Consider the following 22,143-nt stretch of genomic DNA (forward strand, 5'->3'; position numbering starts at 1 on the left):
GTCTCTAAGTGTTTCTGTTGCAGCTGTTTGCAATTCCCTTAATTCCTGAGCAACAGACTTGATTTCTTCGCTACTTTTTCGCGAACAAGCCTCGATTTCCTCGCGTAATTGTTCCTTAGTGTCATGGCACTGCGCGGCAACGGCTCTAATTTGTTCACTTAACTGTCTGGAATTGTTATCTAATTTTTCATTTAGCTTGTCTTGTTTTTCGTTCTGTTGTTTGACCTGTTCACTAAGTTGCTTGAGATTTTCGTCATTGTTGTCTAATTTTTCATTTAAGTGTTGTTTGAAATTTTCACTCTGTTGTTTGGACTCTTCCTTATTTTGTAGCAATATTGCCATAATTTGACCCAATGTAACATTATCTACTCCATTCACTGTGTTGTTTAATAGTGGATCTGGAATTGTCGCATTTTGTGTGACCATTTGGTCATTCTGTAATTTACAAAAACGTTTATCAATCGGATGTGCACTGTCAGACACTATTTCGGAACTAAATAAATCCGTCGTACTTTCAGTATCCTGTCCATTTTCATTAGAGAAACTTGTCTGTACTTTATTTGAATTTTCCAAACCGGGTGTGTTAAGCTGGGCAGCGCTCATTCCAACGGAACGCCCCGCGTCATCAATTGTCGTCAAATTAACAGAGGAGACAATTGAGTTCTCTTGTTCATCATTAAGGTAAAAGTCGTCATTAGCGGTTGGAACGCACTGACTGTTAGTGAACGCAGCATTGTCATCACTACTCTGCGTGTCACAATTACTATCGGTCATGTTGTTTAAGTCGGTAATTTCATTCAAAATACCTCGCGATACACTATTCACAGTCTTTCGCGGTCGCGGCATTTTAACAATAATCACAAATATTCACAAAACAAATAAGCACAAATGCAAAAAGCAACAAACAAAATTACAACAGAGCAACGAATTGCCGATGATCTGAGGAAAAAAAAGTCACAAATTAGTAAAAGCGTTGCGCCAAATTATAATTATATTTAAGCAAATAAGAGCAGATATCTGACTGTTTTTCAAAAGATTCTCACGAAATACGATCCTGGACTGGGTGTCGCCAAGTGTAACCTCCCCACAAAAATATTCGAAAATGACAATACTTATTAGAAATGGGAGCCAAGTGTAACCTTCCCGCAAAATTATTAATGACAAAGACAATTAAACAAAAATTAGCAATCTGACCCAAGTATAAGTTCTCCACACAAAATGTAAGATAATCCCATGACAATGAAACTACAGTGATAATCAAAACTCAATTTAAACCGAAATGTCGGTCTTTGGCCCTGTGCAAAAATCAGAATTAATTTCTTACCTTAGTAAAACTGCATGTCAAAATTCTGCTCTTATTCTGTGCCACAGCTTGCAGCAGATGCATCGCAATAACTAATTTTTTTTTTAAGTTAATTGAATTTTTTTTATTTAAAGGAAATGGAAGGAAATCGAATGATTCTTTGTTAAAAATTGTTTTGAAATCAAAATTATTATTGGGGCGATTCTTTAAAGTCAATTACAATGAATGTACACTAGATTGCCTGATGAGCGCAAAACTGCATGAATACTTATTTTAAAAAAATATACCTCATCCTGAATCTCGACCATTGCGGTGCCGACGCACGCCGACTGCTCTGGGCTACCACTACTGAACTCTCTCGCAACTATACCGCAACTGCTGCCGACCGACTGCTGTACTGCACTCGACAGACAGCTCGCTACTACTGCCTCTGGTCAGAGATTCTGTGCCTCACCATCGCTGCCTATAAAACGTACGCGTTTCATACTGTTGTTTTATGATTACACAATGTATGCAGTTTATACAGATATATTTCATATGCTTATAAAGGGTGGTCCATTGATCGTCACCGGGCCAAATATTTCACGAAATAAGCGTCAAACGAAAAAACTACAAAGAACGAAACTTGTCTAGCTTGAAGGGGGAAACCAGATGGCGCTATGGTTGGCCCGCTAGATGGCGCTGCCATAGGTCAAACGGATATCAACTGCGTTTTTTTTTTTTAAATAGGAACCCTCATTTTTATAACATATTCGTGTAGTACGTAAAGAAATATGAATGTTTTAGTTGGACCACTTTTTTCGCTTTGTGATAGATGGCGCTGTAATAGTCACAAACATATGGCTCACAATTTTAGACGAACAGTTGGTAACAGGTAGGTTTTTTAATTTAAAATACAGAACGTAGGTACGTTTAAACATTTTATTTCGGTTGTTCGAATGTGACACATGTACCTTTGTGAACTTATCATTTCTGAGAACGCATGCTGTTACAACGTGATTACCTGTAAATATCACATTAATGCAATAAATTCTCAAAATGATGTCCGTCAACCTCAATGCATTTGGCAATACGTGTAACGACACTCCTCTCAACAACGAGTAGTTCGCCTTCCGCAATGTTCGCACATGCATTGACAATGCGCTGATGCATGTTGTGAGGCGTTGTCGGTGGATCACGATAGCAAATATCCTTGAACTTTCCCCACAAAAAGAAATCAGCGGAAGTCAGATCCGGTGAACGTGCGGGGCATGGTATGGTGCTTCGACGACCAATCCACCTGTCATGAAATATGCTATTCAATACCGCTTCAACCGCACGCGAGCTACGTGCCGGACATCCATCATGTTGGAAGTATATCGCCATTCTGTCATGCAGTGAAACATCTTGTAGTAACATCGGTAGAACATTACGTTGGAAATTAGCATACATTGCACTATTTAGATTGCCATCGATAAAATAGGGGCCAATTATCCTTCCTGCCATAATGCCGCACCATACATTAACCCGCCAAGGTCGCTGATATTCCACTTGTCGCAGCCATCGTGGATTTTTCGTTGCCCAGTAGTGCATATTATGCCGGTTTCGTTACCGCTGTTGGTGAATAACGCTTCGTCGCTAAATAGAACGCGTGCAAAAAGTCTGTCATCGTCCCGTAATTTCTCTTGTGCCCAGTGGCAGAACTGTACACGACGTTCAAAGTCGTCGCCATGCAATTCCTGGTGCATAGAAATATGGTACGAGTGCAATCGATGTTGATGTAGCATTCTCAACACTGACGTTTTTGAGATTCCCGATTCTCGCACAATTTGTCTGCTACTGATGTGCGGATTAGCCGCGACAGCAGTTAAAACACCTACTAGGGCATCATCATTTGTTGCAGGTCGTGGTTGACTTTTCACATGTGGCTGGGCAATTCCTGTTCCCTTAAATAACGTAACTATCCGGCCAACGGTCCGGACACTTGGATGATGTCGTCCAGGATACCGAACAGCATACATAGCACACGCCTGTTGGGCATTTTGATCACAATAGCCATACATCAACACGATATCGACATTTTCCGCAATTTGTAAACGGTCCATTTTAACACGGGTAATGTATAACGAAGCAAATACCGCCCGCACTGGCGGAATATTACGTGATACCACGTACTTATACGTTTGTGACTATTACAGAGCCATCTATCACAGAGCGGAAAAAGTAGTGCAACTAAAACTTTCATGTTTATTTACGTACTACACGAATGTGTAATAAAAAATGGGGGTTCCTATTTAAAAAAAATAACGCAGTTGATATCCGTTTGACCTATGGCAGCGCCATCTAGCGGGCCAACCATAGCGCCATCTGGTTTCCCCCTTCAAGCTAGACGAGTTTCGTTCTTTGTAATTTTTTCGTTTGACGCTTATTGCGTGAGATATTTTGCCTGATCACGATCAATGGACCACCCTGTATATGATAGCATATTATCTTAGTGGGGCAACTTTTCCCAGCTTTCCCTTATTCTTCGTATTACTGTAACACTTTGATGCTCCCGGAAAGAGGAAAAAGAAGAAGAAATAGTAAAGAGTTTTTGAAAACGTAAGTACTACTGACATATCTTATTGCTAGCAATGTTCTGTAATATGAATATCGCCTTAAAATAGATAATAATGTCAAATAATAACAACGATTAGCTGAATTTTCTAGGAACCTTATAGGAAAACGTGACAAAACATATAAAGCAAAGGTAATAAGCATATTAGTATACAAAAACAGTCAAGAAGACAAAAAGTACTTACGAAACGCAACTAGTCACTACGAATCGTTCGATCTGGTATAGTGGCGGATCCTGCAGATCGTGTAGCGACTCGTAAAAGTAGAACGCCGGAGATGAGAACAATGAAACTGTTTTTGTGTACGGCGAGAAAATCGACCGTTGGCTTTGAGGCGCTTTTGCAGAGGTACGCGGTGGCAGATCGGCGTGTGTTCGCTTTTTGCGCTCGCAGGCGACTATAAAAGCTCGGGGAGCTGGCTGGAACATCACTCGCCGTAGCTCTCCGGGCAAAGGAAGTCGCTCTTGGTAAGATCCTCGGCACTGCAGCACGCCTTCATCCCTCTGAACTTCCCTGCACCGACATTTCTGTGATGAAATGCTATTTCTATGTTTCAGTAGATCACTACTCGCTTTCCTATGTTTTAAATTGTTGCTAGCCTATCTCGTCAAGTGAAACTGACTAATATAATGTATGATAGTGTTACGGTATTATCAGAGTAGTACGTCAGCGCTGTTAGAGTAACTGAATTAGCAAATGTCGATATTGAAGATGTTGACGACTGTTCTCTGAACGAAGGGAGCTATAGACTTTCACAGGCAACTCAGAGATGATAAAAACACATTTACGTAGCCTCTATAATGTTTTTATTTCGTATAACCATGCCGTACACGAACATCTCTTGTGTCAATTCATTTTATAAAAATAGTTTTGGAGCGATTTATATCTTCTTTGAACTATCCGTTTGTCTGATTGAGGATATAAGTTTAAGACCTCAGTCGAAGCAACTTTAAAGTAGATGGTTCAAGAAGAATATGTGATGTTTTATAAAATCGCTATGAACATCAAATTATTTCCAGCCTAACCACTTCTTATATTAAGGTATCGATAAACTATTTAACAACCTCTTAATTTTGCGCTTAAGATGACAATTGCTGTCTTTTGCTGTTTCCAGATTGCAGTTCACGCCGAAGCAAAATGGCCGCCAGGATAGTACTTCTTCTGGCCCTTGTCAGTAAGTACCTCTGCGAGACGACTGCTTTTTTTTTTCTGCCAATATAATTTTCATCTCATTTGCTACTTCTGTTTCTAACAAACAAACACTTAATATTTGAAAAGAGTTATCATCATTCCGCTCTAAGCTATATAGTTACGAATTCCGATTGCTTTGCAGGTGTCGTCTTGTCTAGACCAGCGGACGATGTGGGAGCATTTGAGCCAACGGTAAGTAGTTTTCCAGAATTCTTCTGTTTGTCATAGGTGGGAAACGAATGTGTACTTGTTTACGTCGAAAGCTTTCCCGGTGTACGCTGTGCAGAAGTGTCTGAGACGCAGCAATCAAAATGTGTGTGAAATCTTATGGGACTTAACTGCTAAGGTCACCAGTCCCTAAGCTTACACACTACTTAATCCTAAGGACAAACACACATACCCATGCCCGAGGGAGGACTCGAACCTCCGCCGGGACCACGCAGCAATCCCACACCCCAATGTGTATTGTGTAATTCTGTTCTACGGTATCCTAAAGTTCCTCAAGTTTCACTTGAAGTGTCAAACAATGTTTTGTAGCATTTGGTTGCAAACCATATCGTTTTTGAAACGACCATATGCAGTAATCTAATCTGAAATCATGAAAAAAGACATTTTATGGCATAACATAACAATGAAAGGAGCAATATTTTAGGTGGTGATAATATTAGAATCGTGGCAAGTAAAACTTACGTTCAGAGCCATCTCAGGATTAAAATTGTTAACAATACGAAACTGGTACTTGTGTACCTGATCTCCCCACAGCCGAGATTTTGGAACAAGACACGCTATGCCTGTTTAAGAATATCCGAATCTCATGAAGACAACAAACAATCATTTTCAAAATAAGGCATTCATTAATACATCTTTAACCAAAGTGTTCAGTCAACAATCTTTCTCCAACTGGAAACTGCTTCTACATCTACACTATGCAAGCAACCTTGCAAAATGTGCCACTTTTCTGTTCCATTCGCCAATGGTGTGCAGAAAGAACGACAGTTGGTAATCCACCGCATGGTCTCTAAGTTCCCTGCTTTTCCCATCCTGATCACTTCGCCAGATGTGCCTAATTAGTCCAGAGGACGAAAAATTTGTCCCCGCCAGGAGAAATGATGCTAATATCATGTAACTCTACCTCTAACCTCGATAAGGGCAACAACTCGGCGAGGAAGAGAACCCAAACATTTCATCGCCTATGCCATTCTTTGATGATCTGATCCTTTAGAATTATCACATTTTACGTGGCTGCTATGTTTCACCCTCAGATCAAATTAGTCCCAGACATTTTCAGTGGGCTTAAGCTCGGGTCAGTCGAGGGGTCGATAGGCTGCACGAATATTCCTCAGACCAGAGACATATGTGTGTGACCCTGTGAACAGAGGCGTTGTCTCGCAAGATAGGCGTCTTCACAGAATGCTCATCATCATGAAGGTGCAGAAGCAAGGCCAACACGACAGCGGTGATAAGTAATATGACCACGTGGTTGTAGCTGTACACCATCTTCTGCGCTCCAAAGCGACCAGTGCTCTCTTTTTAGGAGAAATATTTGGTCCGGTGGCCTCATATTGTCTGGCTTCGGACTTCTTCACAACTACTGTTGCACGTTTGTTCCACCTTAGGTCATATGGTTACTCCCAGACACCTTCACTGCTGCTGCTTTTTTCAGTGATTTATCGCCAATAGTGTAATCGAATAGTAATCGATCTTTCTGCCTATGAGCAGTACGTTCTCCTTACTTACATTGAGGTGCCAGTCCCTAAACGAAGCGTCGATCCTGCAGAATCTCGCTGCATTTCGCTGCAGTTTTCTGGCGTTGCAGCTTCCCAATATACATGAGCATCATCCGCGAATGGCTTCAGGAATCTACGAAGTTATTCACCAAATCGTTTGTATACTGTATTTCGTGAACAGTAATAGCGGTATAACACTGTCAAGAAATACTCTCGAAGTTGCTTTTACATATGAGACTTGGTTGCATTAAGAATGACATAATGAGTTCTGTCTGCTAGAAAATCTTAAATCTAGTCAGAAAACTGGCTCTATATTCTCTAAGTTCTAGTTTTATTTACTAAATAATAATGTATAGCTGCCACTGGCAGACGGTGAATACTAGTCGGCGACTAACCCCCTTGCAACCTACCTCCTAAATTATTTGCAGGATGTATTCCAAGCTCTATCTTCCTCTACAGTTTTTACCCTTACAGCTCCCTCTATTACCATGGAAGTTATCCCTGATATCCTAACAGATGTCCTATCATCCTGTCCCTTCTTCTCGTCAGTGTTTTTCATATATTCCTTTCTTCCCCGGTTCTGCAGAGAATCTCCACATCCGTACCTTATCAGTCTGCCTAATTTTCGACATTCATCTGTAGCACCACGTCTCAAATGCGTCGATTTTCTTCTGCTCCGGTTTTAACATAGTCCATGCCCCACTAATATACCAAGCTGTGCTCCAGACACACTTTCTCAGAAATGTCTTCCGCAAATTAAGGCTTAAGTTTGATAGTAGTAGACTTATCATTCTACCTAATTTTCAACATTCATCTGTAGCACCGCGTCTCAAATGCTTCGATTTTCTTCTGCTCCGATTTCCCATAGCCTATGCTCCACTAATGTACCAAGCTGTGCCCGAGAAACACTTTCTCAGAAATGTCTTACGAAAATTAAGGCCTAAGTTTGATAGTAGTAGGCTTCTCTTGGGCAGGAATATATTACTGAACCATATCCACATCTAAATCTACGTTCACACCACGCAAACCACTGTCAAGTGCATGGCAGACAGTTCTTAGCATGAAGGGTTTCTTTTGATTCCAACCGCTTATGGAGGACGGAAGAATGACTGCTTTAATGCCTATGCGCCTGTGGTTGCGATAATCAGTCTAATTTTATCCACACGGTCCATACACGATCAATACAATGGAGGGGGTGGGGGAGGAGGGGGCCGAATATATCTTGATTTTCAATTAACATGGGTTCTTGAAATTTTATAAGTAGTCTTTCGCAGTAGTCTATCTTCAAACATCTGTCAATCTAGGTTTTTCGACATATCCGTTGCGCTCTCTTGTGAATCAAACATAATTGTGAACATTTGTGCCACCTTTCTTCTTATATGTTCAATATCCGCTATTAGTCTGGTTTCGTATGAGAGCCACACACTTGAGCAGTATCATATGATGGGATGCACAAGTGATTTGTAACCAGTCTTCTTTGTACATTGACCGCATTTTCTCAGTATCCTGCCTATAAACTTCAGTCTCAATCTATGTGATAATTCCATTTCATATCCCAGCAAATTGTTACACCTAGATATTTGTGTACGTCGACTGATTCCAACAGTGACTTATCGATGTTATTGTTATATGATACAACTTCTCTTGCTATTTGACATAGTCAAATTGGAGATAAGCGAAATGTTTTTATTGAAAGTTGTGGATTAAAAAGAATCTTCATTAGGCAAGAGCACAAGTGTGGAGGATATAATTCAGATCGGGACACCTCATAACATCTAAGCTCAGAATATGAAGAGATTATCACGGCAACTCAAATTGTTCTTGCTTCTCAAGGCTGTCTCAGTATATAGACAGTCGGCCGGAGTGGCCGAACAGTTCTAGGCACTACAGTCTGGAACTGTGCAACCGCTACGGCGCAGGTTCGAATCCTGCCTCGGGCATTGATGTGTGTGATGTCCTTAGGTTAGTTAGGTTTAAGTAGTTCTACGTTCTAGGGGACTGATGACATCAGAAGTTAAGTCCCATAGTGCTCAGAGCCATTTTATCAGTATATGGACAAGAGTGTATTTGTTACCCATTTTTAAATTAAGAAGCATATTTAAGTAATCTAAAAGGAAGTAGGTGAGTTTTTGAAGCCAGGATGTATGTCGCCAGGTGAGAAAGGACGACATGGACGTGGAGGGTGCAGAGTCCCGCAGCTACGGCAGCCACAGCTACGGACACGGCTACGGATCTGGCCACGGGCACGGACACGGACACGGACACAGCGTAGGTGCAGGCCTGGTGAGCATCGCACAGGGCGCCGTGGATGCCGCGCACAGGGCAGTGGCTGGCCAGCACGCGGCGGGCGGACAGGCTGCCTTCCAGGCTAAGGAGAGCCTGGCTCAGAATGCCGCCGCCGCAGCAGCCACGGCGCAGGCTGCGCTCGCCGGCAAGCAGGTGGGTTGCTCTGGCAGCTGCAGGATAAAAACCGCAATGCCCAAACGAAAGTAAATGAGAACTAAGAACCGGCTGTAGAATACTACAGTGTGTACTGCTGTTAATATCGCACTCATTATTTGATAAAATGTATGAGACAGGCGAAATACCCTCACACTTCAAGAAGAATATAATAATTCCAATCCCAAAGAAAGCAGGTGTTGACAGATGTTAAAATTACCGAACTATCAGTTTAATAAGCCATGGCTGCAAAATACTAACGCGAATTCTTTACAGACGAATGGAAAACTGGTAGAAGCCTACCAAGGGGAAGATCAGTTTGGATTCTGTAGAAATGTTGGAACACGTGAGGCAATACTGATCCTATGACTTATCTTAGAAGCTAGTTTAAGGAAAGGCAAACCTATGTTTCTAGCATTTGTAGACTTAGAGGAAGCTTTTGACAATGTTGACTGGAATACCCTCTTTCAAATTCTGAAGGTGGCAGGGGTAAATAACAGGGAGCAAAAGGCTATTTACAATTTGTACAGAAACCAGATGGCAGTTATAAGAGTCGAGGGACGTGAAAGAGAAGCAGTGGTTGGGAAGGGAGTGAGGCAGGGTTGTAGCCTCTCCCCAATGTTATTCAATCTGTATATTGAGCAAGCAGTAAAGGAAACAAAAGAAAAGTTCGGAGTAGGTATTAAAATTCATAGAGGTTCGCCGATGATATTGTAATTCTGTCAGAGACAGCAATGGACTTGGAAGAGCAGTTGAACGGAATGAACAGTGTCTTGGAAGGAGGATATAAGATGAACATCAAAGAAAGCAAAACGAGGATAATGGAATGCAGTCGAATTAAATCGGGTGATGCTGAGGGAATTAGATTAGGAAATGAGACACTCAAAGTAGTAAAGGAGTTCTGCTATTTGGGGAGCAAAATAATTGATGTTGGTCGAAGTAGAGAGGATATAAAATGTAGACTGCCAATGGTAAGGAAAGCGTTTCTGAAGAAGAGAAATTTGTTAACATCGAGTGTAGATTTAAGTGTCAGGAAGTCATTTCTGAAAATATTTGTGTGGAGTGTAGCCGTGTATGGAAGTGAAACATGAACGATAAATAGTTTGGACAAGAAGAGAATAGAAGCTTTCGAAATATGGTGCTACAGAAGAATGCTGAAGATTAGATCGGTAGATCACATAACTAATAGGGAGTTATTGAATAGGATTTGGGAGAAGAGGATTTTGTGGCACAACTTGAGTAGAAGAAGGGATTGGTTGGTAGGACATGTTCTGAGGCATCAAGGGATCACCAATTTAGTATTGGAGGGCAGTGTGGAGGGTAAAAATCGTAGAGGGAGATCAAGAGATGAATATACTAAGCAGATTCAGAAGGATGTAGGTTGCAGTAGGTACTGGGAGATGAAGAAGCTTGCACAGGATAGAGTAGCATGGAGAGCTGCATCAAACCAGTCTTAGGACTGAAGACCACAACAACAATTGATAATTGTGAAATAAGCTAAGCATTGAAACTCTCATACAAGTGTGGTGATTCGTCACATCATGGTTAAATGTATTTCAAGGTGTATGGGTATAGTGCAGGCACTTTAGGTGGCAGTGGACCACAAGCATAAATAAACGGGAACTTAAGTCATCACTTGGAGAGGAGAGGTGTGGGGAAATGAGTCCCAACTATGTCTCAAATGGCTGGCAGCCTACATCTGTGATTATTGCTAATGCAAAAACAGGACTCATACAGGATGAAATCAGTCACCAGTCTGTTCTGGTGTCGTGAAAGTCAGTACCGAAGTCTATGAACGACCAGGATTAGCCTGTTCACTCATTTCAAAATGAGAAAAGAGGACAACTCTAAGAAAAGCAAAGTACACAAAGCATTCAGTGATGACAGTCATTCAATTGCTTGTTGAAGTAGGCAGTGTCATGGATGAGGTAGTATGAGTGTGGCCTCTACTGGCACCTTACACAACAATATTTCAAGACACCATCTTCTAAAACCAACATGTCAAAATGTCCACACAATACATGAGTTTATTTATTTATTTATTTTATAATATGTTTTCTGTAGGAAACCCTTAAGTATACATGACATATCTTATTTCTCAGTTTATGCTATGCATGTTTAAGAAAGTTGGGATCATTGCATTTACTATCAATATACCATGCTCCAGTTATTGTCAGTAGTGAAATGTGCTCTCACTCAATGGCCGCTACTACTTGTGATGAGTCCTGTACAGAAAACCTAAAATTGTGGCACCTTTGGCGCTCCTCTAAGCTTGATACCCTAAGCTACAGCTTGTGTTGCTTTGGGCTTCAACGAGCACTGATGTGGGGAGGTTCGAGATTTGGTCTGAGACATTGATGTATAATCTGCTGATCGAGTACTTGTACATTACCACTTCTCCTCACCTAGTTTTTTGCATTCTAAGGATTTGAAAGAATTCCATGTGTGTTGACTGCAACAAAACTCACAAACATTAATGACTTTGACTAGGAATGATAATGTTCAGAAACAGGAGAATCCAATAGTATTGTATTACAAAATGATGAGCAAATTTTACAGTCATTCATAATGAAGTGACACAAAATGAAATGAGCATAGTAAATCAATACGATGGAAAACAAGTGGATAATTTAGATACATGGAGAGATTACCTGAAAAAAAAAGAAAATAGATTTTCGTGGAATTTCTTCAGTATCATCAGAAGGCAGTTGACCTCTTTCACAGAATCTGCCTGATACAGTTAGAGGACCGACGTTCGGTGTAGATTTTTTACCAGTTCTACCGCCTGTGTTATATATCTTGAGTCGGAATCATGAGAAAAAACGTAAGTGACAGATGTCAAGAGTCGTTCCTTCCTCGCAGCATATGCAAATGGATAAAACAGGGAGTGACTAATACTGGTACAAAATACATTCTGCTGTGCATTACATAGAGGTTTATAAAGTACATATGAAAACTTAGTCTACAGAGGCAGGAAATCTGCATCTACATATAAACTCTGTACACCACTGTGATGTGCATGCCTCAGAGTGCATCCTGATGTACCACTCATTAAGGCTTCTTCCTATTCCATTCATGTATGGGATACATAAAGAATGATTGCTTAAAAGTCTCTGTGTGCACCGCAATTAACCTAATCTCGTGTTTGTGATCCCTACAGGAGTCATATGCAAGGGGTTGTAGTATATTTCTACATTCTACATTTAAGGGTGGACAATCTGTGTCCATCTTCAAGCATGTAACACTTAAGGTTTTGAAGCATCTCTGTTAGGCTATTCATTGGGCCAAACAGACCTGTGAGCATTCGTATTGACCTTAACTGTACTTTGTTGTTGTCGTCTTCAGTCTTGAGACTGGTTTGATGCAGCACTCCATGCTACTCTATCCTGTAGAAGCTTCTTCATCTCCCCGTACCTACTGCAACCTACATCCTTCTGAATCTGCTTAGTGTATTCATCTCTTGGTCTCCCTCTACGATTTTTACCCTCCACGCTGCCGTCCAATACTAAATTGGTGATCCCTTGATGCCTCAGAACATGTCCTACCAACCGATCCCTTCTTCTAGTCAAGTTACGCCACAAACTCCTATTCTCGCCAATTCTATTCAATACCTCGTCAATAGTTATGTGATCTACCCATCTAATCTTCAGCATTCTTCTGTAGCACCACATTTCGAAAGCTTCTTGTTGTGTCTAGACCATACAGCCCAGACACAATGCTGTAGCCGATAGGGCACGCAAGGCTAACGCAGACGGGCGTGAAGTCTGGAACATGAGACTTATAAATGCACTAAAGAAAAATACGTAGCCTTTTTAATACTTAACTTTATTCTCTTGTTGGAATACATCTCTCCTGCATACTCGTAAGCTACTGGCACTGATACAAATGGCGCCTTGCTAGGTGGTCGCCATTTAACTTAGCAGAGGGCTATTCTACTGTCTATCTCTCGGCAAATGAGAGCAAGGCTTAGCACGTCCAATCGCTAGCTATGTTGTCCGTACAACTGGGGACGAGGTCTCCTCAGTCTCTCGAGACCTGCCTTGTGGTGGCGCTAGGTTTGCGATCCCACAGTGGCGACACGCGGGTCCGACATGTACTACAGGACCGCGGCCGATTTAAGTTACCACCTAGCAAGTGTGGTGTCTAGCGGTGACACCACACTTCTATTCTCTTCTTGTCCAAAATGTTTATCGTCCATGTTTTACTTCCATACATGGCTACACTCCACACAAATACTTTCAGAAACGATTTCCTTACACTTAAATCCATACTCGATGTTGACAATCTTCTCTTCTTCAAAAACGCTTTCCTTGCTATTGCCAGTCTACATTTTATATCCTCTCTACTTCGACTATCATCAGTTATTTTGCTCCCCAAATAGCAAAACTCCTTTACTACTTTAAGTGTCTCATTTCCTAATCTAATTCCCGCAGCAATACCCGACTTAATTCGACTACATTCCATTATCCTCATTTTGCTTTTGTTGATGTTATCTTATATCCTCCTTTCAAGACACTGTCCATTCCGTTCAACTCTTCTTCCAGGTCCTTTGCTGCCTCTGACAGAATTACAATGTCATCGGCGAACCTCAAAGTTTTTATTTCTTCTCCATGAATTTGTCTTTTGTTTCCTTTACTGCTTGCTCAATATACAGATTGAATAACATCGGGGAGAGGCTCACTTTCCAACCACAGCTTCCCTTTCATGCCCCTCGACTCTTATAACTGCCATCTGGTTTCTTTACAAATTGTAAATAGCCTTTCGCTCCCTGTATTTTACCCCTGCCACCTGTATTCTAGGAAAATCAGGCTGGCCTTTAGATATTATTTTCACACAGAAAATGATCCTGTGGAATATTTTTAGGGGATATATTTTGCACAGTTGTTGTAATTATTCACCGTGTACGAAATCTGAAATGCATATCCTCTGGCAGGCAATCGTCTCGAACCTGGAGCGCGCGGCACGGGATGCGCACGCGCAGCTGGAGTCTGAGCTGCAGCAGCTGGCTCAGGCACAGCGCGCGGCGACGACGGCCCAGCAGGCGTCGGCACAGGCGCAGCAGGAGGTGCGCGCAGCGTCCGCAGCTGTGAACGCGGCGCAGCTGTCGGCAGACCACGCGGCGCGCGCCGCTCAGGAGGCGCAGGCCGAGCTGGCGTCACAGAGCGGCATGGTGGCAGCTGCGCGCACGCGCCTCTCGCAGGCACAGGCGCAGCTGGACGACGCGCGCGCAGACCTGGCTGCCACGCAGCGCGCCGCGGTGCGCGCGGCCGCAGCGGCGCAGACCGCGCAGACCAACGCGCACCGCCACGGATATCACGGATACGGGCACGGAGACGGACACGCTGCCCACGACGGCGGCCACGGTGCCGGTTTCGGCTTCGATGAAGGCTTCAAGAGCGGCTTCCACTATTAGCCATCCCTTCTAATCAGTACTAAAAGTACTGTCCTTAACCCCCAATATACACAGTGTAGCTTCTGTATTTTTACTTTCGTAAATAAATAAGATACAAAGTACTTAAACTGGCATTTCTCTTTCAGTATTTAGAATCAATTTAAGACACCTGCACATATCAAGTCCAGGAGAGCTTCCTGAAGATCTGGACAGAATTTCTAATCCACTTTGACTGACACTACAACTGCAAATGGGCTCGTATTTGGCACAGATGTCACGCGTATTAAAAACATATCTCAAACTCCTAAGTTTCTTAGTACTCCGGCTATACAAATAATGGAAGTTACCTTAGTATCAAGTTCTCTTCAGAAAATGTCATTCATTGCATACTGCCTGCATATTTACGAGGACGACGGTTCAATCCTGCGTCCGGCCATCGTGATTTAGGTTTTCCGTAATTTCCCTGAATGGCTCCAGGCAAATGCCGGGATGGTTCCTTTGAAAGGGCACGGCCGACTTTCTTCCCTAATCCGATGGGACCGATAACCTCGCTGCTTGGTCTCTTCCCCCAAACAACCCAACCAACCCATATTTACGACAAGAACACAGGAACAGCATCAATAATGCGGCTACATTACATTTTGCAGTATCGACTCGACTCAACAAAATCAAAAAGAAAATAACTTCTCATAGAAATGATTGGAATAACTTGACTTCACACTTGATTTCACGCTAAATGTGGAATATGAGGATATCTGACACAGTTCATAAAACTTCAAAATGCCACAGACATGCTCTATAAATACGGTCTGAAATAAGACATTGAATTAGTTGATAAAACAATTTGCTTCATTTTGTTGGTAATTAAAGTACTGAGAAAGCGAAAACATTAAATCACCAGACGAAGTCTGAAAAACAAGTTTCTGTAATGTACAGTTATAAAAAAAACATTTTTACAGTTACAGTATTTACTGGTAACCAAATATTAATTAAACTCTAACTGCTAGATTACTGCATTGGGAAAAACTGAACTTCACAAGAAAATAAACAGAGTAGATGGAGCTTGTAACCTCCCCTTACTAATCGACCTATCCTGCTTGCAATATAAAATATCACCGTGGATCGTGTGTATACCTAATGGAATATTTCTAATTGGATAAGGCTATCTTTCCCGAAGAAATAATACTGATAAGTAGGGGGAAAGTCTACAACCGATCTTTCTGATAGAAAAGTCTACTAAAAATAAAAAAGTAATTAAACCGAACAGTGCTACAATTTGGAAAAAATGAAAGTTATTTTGTGCATTCACTCACGAACAACACTGGACAGAAAAGGGGTACCACTGATCATGAATCCAAAAGTTACACTAATGAACGAAAAGGAAATAATTACGGTCGTCAGCCCACTAGGGGGAATTACATCCAAAATCCTGTACAAGATGATGGGAAAGAAAAACATTTATTATTAAACAATGACGTGGCAACTGAAGGTTTTCACGTTTTTTGATACGAATTTTAAGTGAGTATATAATGATAAAGAAAACTGAGAAGTCACTTTATGTTAAGTTTGTCATTAAATTTTGAAAAAGGCAATCGAGTAATAATTTGAAAATATCCACTTAAACTATATGTTAGTATTGAACTTCGTTACGTGAACAGTGACTTTCAGAGACCTCAACATAACGTCATCAAAGAAATTTAGAGAAAGGCTAGCACTTTTTACTTTGCAGTTACTTAATTTTCAAATTGGATTTTATATTATTGTTTGAGCAACTGAGCCTTTTTTATTGACTTGAACAGAATGAAATACTAGAATACGTACCAAACCAAACAGCCATGTGCTCCGAGCTATATGTAAAATAAATAAAACTTCCGCACTCTTAATTTGTGCATTTTCTTTAGATTTGGATTTTTTCTGGTGATAGATTCTCAAACTTCGGTTAGCATAAAAGGAAAAAAGGGAACAAGGACCCCGCTTGGTAACAATGTCTGGGGGGCAATGAGGACACAATCGCCCTGAATTTAACTGATTATTATTTAAATAAAGTTCATTAACCAAATCACACTCAGTTGTGCTGCTAGGTTAGCTGTTAATACTTTTTACCAATGAACAGTCTTACTTCAGTGCTGTGCGTGTGACGAAACTCGGAGCCGACGACGAATCTGTGTTGCTGGAACTGCTGCTGTTGTTGAAGACGATAGCATCTTGTGGGGCCACAGCTAATTACAGGAACGGGCAATCGTAATTAATATAGCCTCTCCCGCCCATCCACTGTCCTTCTCCTGTGCGCGTACATTATGCCGCTGAAATGGTACCCTCTACTGCGAGAGCGTTAACACCACACTTCCGAACACTACAAGCGCTGGAACCCGTCTCTCCTCTCTCCGCGCGCTCTGCGCAACAAGCCCTTGCCCAAAGATTTCACAAAGCACAAGCACTGCTGGTATTGTTGCTAGTCGATGCAAATAACAATTCCTTTGGCTTTTTCCCAGAGCTTATAAGTTTCACAGTAAAACACAGATAAATACAATAAAACGCCAACAGACTTCTACCTAAATGTACACATACAGTGAATTTATGTCCTTACTTATTAAAAGCAAGCATTGAAATTACAAATATTTACACACAATTAAAAAAAATTATACATCGGTAGCAGGTGCCATGCATCCTGCATTTTCGGTGTTACAAGCTGACTCATGAAGTTCCAGAAATCAGTATCTATGCAGCTGTAACAGGATGTAGTGAACGATACTCGATAATAATGTGAGCAGATACAGGTGGTTCCACATGATAGGCTGTGTTAGAGCCACTGTCCCAAGGAAATGTTTCTACATCTATCGCCAGCAGTCTAGCAATGTTGACAGAATCGAAGTCCTATGACAGCAAGGCGACAAATACAAGAGAGTCCAGTGGAGCTCGGCAATGTTGTACTCGAGAGTCCAGCAGCAGTGGCTTTGAGAAGAGTGTAGATATGATCTTCTTGAGGTGGCTGCCTGAAGAAAGTGACTTCAGCATGCTCTGCAGCCATCTTTGTAATTCTGCAGGCAATTGTCAAAAAATGTTGAAATGTGTGTGAAATCTTATGGGACTTAACTGCTAAGATCATCAGTCCCTAAGCTTACACACTAATTAACCTAAATTATCCTAAGCACAAACACACACACCTATGCTCGATGGAGGACTCGAACCTCCGCTGGGACCAGCCGCACAGCCCATGACTGCAGCGACCCAGACCGCTCGGCTAATCCCTCGCGGCGGCAGTTGTCGATCATGTGGCGTAGCTACCAGCACTTGCAGTCAAGCCACTAAATCTACAATGTTCATTGCCTCTGTCTTCAGTGCATCTTACTTCGCTAGTAGCAATTATATAAGATTAAGGAGGCAATGACTCAGAGGAAAGATGAAGTACGATACTGAGAAAGTTGTAGAACGATAGGTACAGTAATTAACAGGCTCCAGCATGACTGCAATAGCAACAACGATGGTGAGGAAGGAGCTATAAAACTGCACGTGATTGTTGGTTTTTGATTGCATGGCATGAGTGCTGAAGAACGGTTTCCATCTCCCTTTATACCTGTCGAAGAGGAAGGCTTTCTTATGGTGTGCAGAACATGATACAGTAACTGTCTACAGATGTTGATGGCCTACATTCCGTATTTGGGTGAACAATACCCATTTCATCTCACTTACGTCTTTCATTTCATTTCTTGAGTACAGATATTTATACTGTGTCTTCTGCATATCTGAAAATTCCAGCAAATAATGATGGGTACTATAGTTACTCTATAACTCAGCATAGTATTTCATCCTCCTCATTTCGACAGTCATCTGTTTGCACGTCTCATTATCTTCATCCAAGCTGTCTAATTACATACATTATCTGATCAAATGAATCTGGACACCTATTAGTGCACGTTAATATGGGCTATGTCCACCTTTCGCCTTTATGGAGGCTTGAACGCTACTTTCAGTGAGGTCTCTGAACATCTGTGCAAGAATGGCAGCCCATTCCTCCACAAGAGCTGAAACAAGAGAAGATTGGGATGTTGGATTCTGCAGTCTGGAGCCAAATCGAATTTCGAATACATCCCAAAGGTATTCCATTGGGTACCGGTCGGGTCTCTACTTCAGGAATGTAATTGTCCACGAACTATTGCACCATAGATGCTGCTTTATGACACGGTGCAACGTCATGCTGATACAGTCGTCGTCTCTGAACTGTTCCTCTACTATATGCAGTACACAAGGCTATAAAATCTGTTCATATACTTCCGCATTTAGCGTCTTCTTTAGCACAACAATGGGACCGAATCCTAACCACGAGAAACATCCCCTTATCCTAACAACAACACCACTGTACTTCATTATTGGCATTACACATGACGACAGGTAACGTTCTACACGTATTAACCAAACCAAAACCGTTCCATCATATTGCCACAGGATATTGCGTGGTTTATAATTCCAGATCACTCGTTTCCAGTCATCCACTATCCAGTGCCATTGTTCTTTACAGCACTTTAAATGTCGCTTATCATTCATTACAAAAATGTGTTTTTCTTTTTTAAATAAATCTTTTTTTTTTAAAAAAAAGGAGTAATTTTTTTGTGACCCGCTACGTTAGCCGAGAGCGCTAATGCGCTCCGTCCTGGACTCGGCTAGGAGCGCCAGCCCCGGATCGATATAGACACGCGAATTCTAAAGGTGGCAGGGGAGAAATACAGAGAGCGAAAGGCTATTTACAATTTGTACAGAAACCAGATGTCAGTTATAAGAGTCGACGGACATGAAAGGGAAGCAGTGGTTGGGAAGGGAGTGAGACAGGGTTGTAGCCTCTCCCCAATGTTCTTAAATCTGTATATTGCACAAGCAGTAAAGCAACAAAAGAAAAGTTCGGATTAGGTATTAAAATCCATGGAGAATAAATGAAAACTTCGAGGTTCGCCGTTGACATTGTAATTCTGTCAGAGACAGCAAAGGACTTGGAAGAGCAGTTGAACGGAATGGACAGTATCTTGAAAGGAAGGTATAAGATGAACATCAACAAAAGCAAAACGAGGATAATGGAATGTAGTCGAATTAAGTCAGGTGATGCTGAGGGAATTAGATTAGGAAATGAGACACTTAAAGAAGTAAAGGAGTTTTGCTATTTGGGGAGCAAAATAACTGATGATGGTCGAAGTAGAGAGGATATAAAATGTAGACTGGTGATGGCAAGGAAAGCGTTTCTGAAGAAGAGAAATTTGTTAACATCGAGTATAGATTTAAGTGTAAGGAAGTCGTTTCTGAAAGTATTTGTACGGAGTGTAGCCGTGTATGGAAGTGAAACATGGACAATAAATAGTTTGGACAAGAAGAGAATAGAAGCTTTCGAAATATGGTGTTATAGAAGAATGCAGAAGATTAGATGGGTAGATCACATAATTAATGAGGAGGTATTGAATAGAATTGGGGAGAAGAGGAGTTTGTGGCACAACTTGACTAGAAGAAGGGATCGGTTGGTAGGACATATTCTGAGGTATAAAGAGATCACTAATTTAGTATTGGAGGGCAGCGTGGAGGGTAAAAATCGTAGAGGGAGACGAAGAGAACAATACACTAAACAGATTCAGAAGGATGTAGGTTGCAGTAGGTACTGGGAGATGAAGAAGCTTGCACAGGATAGAGTAGCACGGAGAGCTGCATCAACACAGTCTCAGGACTGGAGACCACAACAACAACGATATTCAAATACAGATATACGAGGGCAGTTCAATAAGTAATGCAACACATTTTTTTTCTCGGACAATTTTGGTTGAAAAAACCGGAAATTTCTTGTGGAATATTTTCAAACATTCCCGCTTCGTCTCGTATAGTTTCATTGACTTCCGACAGGTGACAGCGCTGTACGGAGCTGTTAAAATGGCGTCTGTAACGGATGTGCGTTGCAAACAACGGGCAGTGATCGAGTTTCTTTTGGCGGAAAACCAGGGCATCTCAGATATTTACAGGCGCTTGCAGAATGTCTACGGTGATCTGGCAGTGGACAAAAGCACGGTGAGTCGTTGGGCAAAGCGTGTGTCATCATCGCCGCAAGGTCAAGCAAGACTGTCTGACCTCCCGCGTGCGGGCCGGCCGTGCACAGCTGTGACTCCTGCAATGGCGGAGCGTGCGAACACACTCGTTCGAGATGATCGACGGATCACCATCAAACAACTCAGTGCTCAACTTGACATCTCTGTTGGTGGTGCTGTCACAATTGTTCACCAGTTCGGATATTCAAAGGTTTGTTCGCGCTGGGTCCCTCGTTGTCTAACCGAACACCATAAAGAGCAAAGGAGAACCATCTGTGCGGAATTGCTTGCTCGTCATGTGGCTGAGGGTGACAATTTCTTGTCAAAGATTGTTACAGGCGATGAAACATGGGTTCATCACTTCGAACCTGAAACAAAACGGCAATCAATGGAGTGGCGCCACACCCACTCCCCTACCAAGAAAAAGTTTAAAGCCATACCCTCAGCCGGTAAAGTCACGGTTACAGTCTTCTGGGACGCTGAAGGGGTTATTCTGTTCGATGTCCTTCCCCATGGTCAAACGATCAACTCTGAAGTGTATTGTGCTACTCTTCAGAAATTGAAGAAACGACTTCAGCGTGTTCGTAGGCACAAAAATCTGAACGAACTTCTCCTTCTTCATGACAACGCAAGACCTCACACAAGTCTTCGCACCCGAGAGGAGCTCACAAAACTTCAGTGGACTGTTCTTCCTCATGCACCCTACAGCCCCGATCTCGCACCGTCGGATTTCCATGTTTGGCCCAATGAAGGACGCAATCCGTGGGAGGCACTATGCGGATGATGAAGAAGTTATTGATGCAGTACGACGTTGGCTCCGACATCGACCAGTGGAATGGTACCGTGCAGGCATACAGGCCCTCATTTCAAGGTGGCGTAAGGCCGTAGCACTGAATGGAGATTACGTTGAAAAATAGTGTTGTGTAGCTAAAAGATTGGGGAATAACCTGGTGTATTTCAATGCTGAATAAAACAACCCCTGTTTCAGAAAAAAATGTGTTGCATTACTTATTGAACTGCCCTCGTATGTAAACAGGCAGAATACGGCGCTGCGGTTCGCAAGACAAAAAGTGTCTGGCGGAGTTGTTAGATCGGTTACTGCTGTTACAATGGAAGGTTATCAAGATTTAAGTGAGTTTGAACGTGGTGTTACAGTTGGCGCACGATCGATGGGACACAGCAACTCCAAGGTAACGATGAAGTGGGGACTTCCCCGTACGACCATTTCACGAAAGTACCGTGAATATCAGGAATCCGGTAAAACATGACATCTCCGACATCGCTGCGGCGGACAAAGATCCTGCAAGAAAGGGACCAACGACAACTGAAGAGAATCGTGCAACGTGACAGAAGTGCAACCCTTCCGCAAATTGTTGTAGATTTAAATGTTGGGCCATCAACAAGTGTCAAAGTGTGAATCATTCAACGATACATCATCGATATG

The 22,143-nt window shown here is 42.0% G+C and overlaps 1 protein-coding gene across 1 annotated transcript; it reads left to right on the forward strand.

Annotated features, from left to right (window-relative positions):
- The first annotated feature begins 4,335 nt into the window (after positions 1–4,335).
- LOC126249554 (tol-Pal system protein TolA-like) lies at positions 4,336–14,721 on the forward strand. The gene is made up of 5 exons (XM_049951218.1): positions 4,336–4,364; positions 5,012–5,071; positions 5,231–5,280; positions 8,970–9,254; positions 14,188–14,721. Exons 2-5 carry the CDS (start codon positions 5,035–5,037, stop codon positions 14,665–14,667), a joined length of 852 nt encoding a protein of 283 aa, XP_049807175.1. The 5' UTR covers positions 4,336–4,364; positions 5,012–5,034; the 3' UTR covers positions 14,668–14,721.
- Positions 14,722–22,143: the final 7,422 nt, after the last annotated feature.

Source organism: Schistocerca nitens, chromosome 3 (genome assembly GCF_023898315.1).
Source record: "Schistocerca nitens isolate TAMUIC-IGC-003100 chromosome 3, iqSchNite1.1, whole genome shotgun sequence".
Classification (NCBI taxonomy): Eukaryota; Metazoa; Arthropoda; class Insecta; order Orthoptera; family Acrididae; genus Schistocerca; species Schistocerca nitens.

Excerpts from the sequence above, each read along its gene's own strand:
- LOC126249554 (XM_049951218.1), top strand. The coding sequence starts at position 5,035 with ATGGCCGCCAGGATAGTACTTCTTCTGGCCCTTGTCA. Across the intron at positions 5,072-5,230 it reads ACTTCTTCTGGCCCTTGTCA|GTGTCGTCTTGTCTAGACCA; the intron begins GTAAGTACCTCT and ends ATTGCTTTGCAG. Across the intron at positions 9,255-14,187 it reads CTGCGCTCGCCGGCAAGCAG|GCAATCGTCTCGAACCTGGA; the intron begins GTGGGTTGCTCT and ends ATCCTCTGGCAG.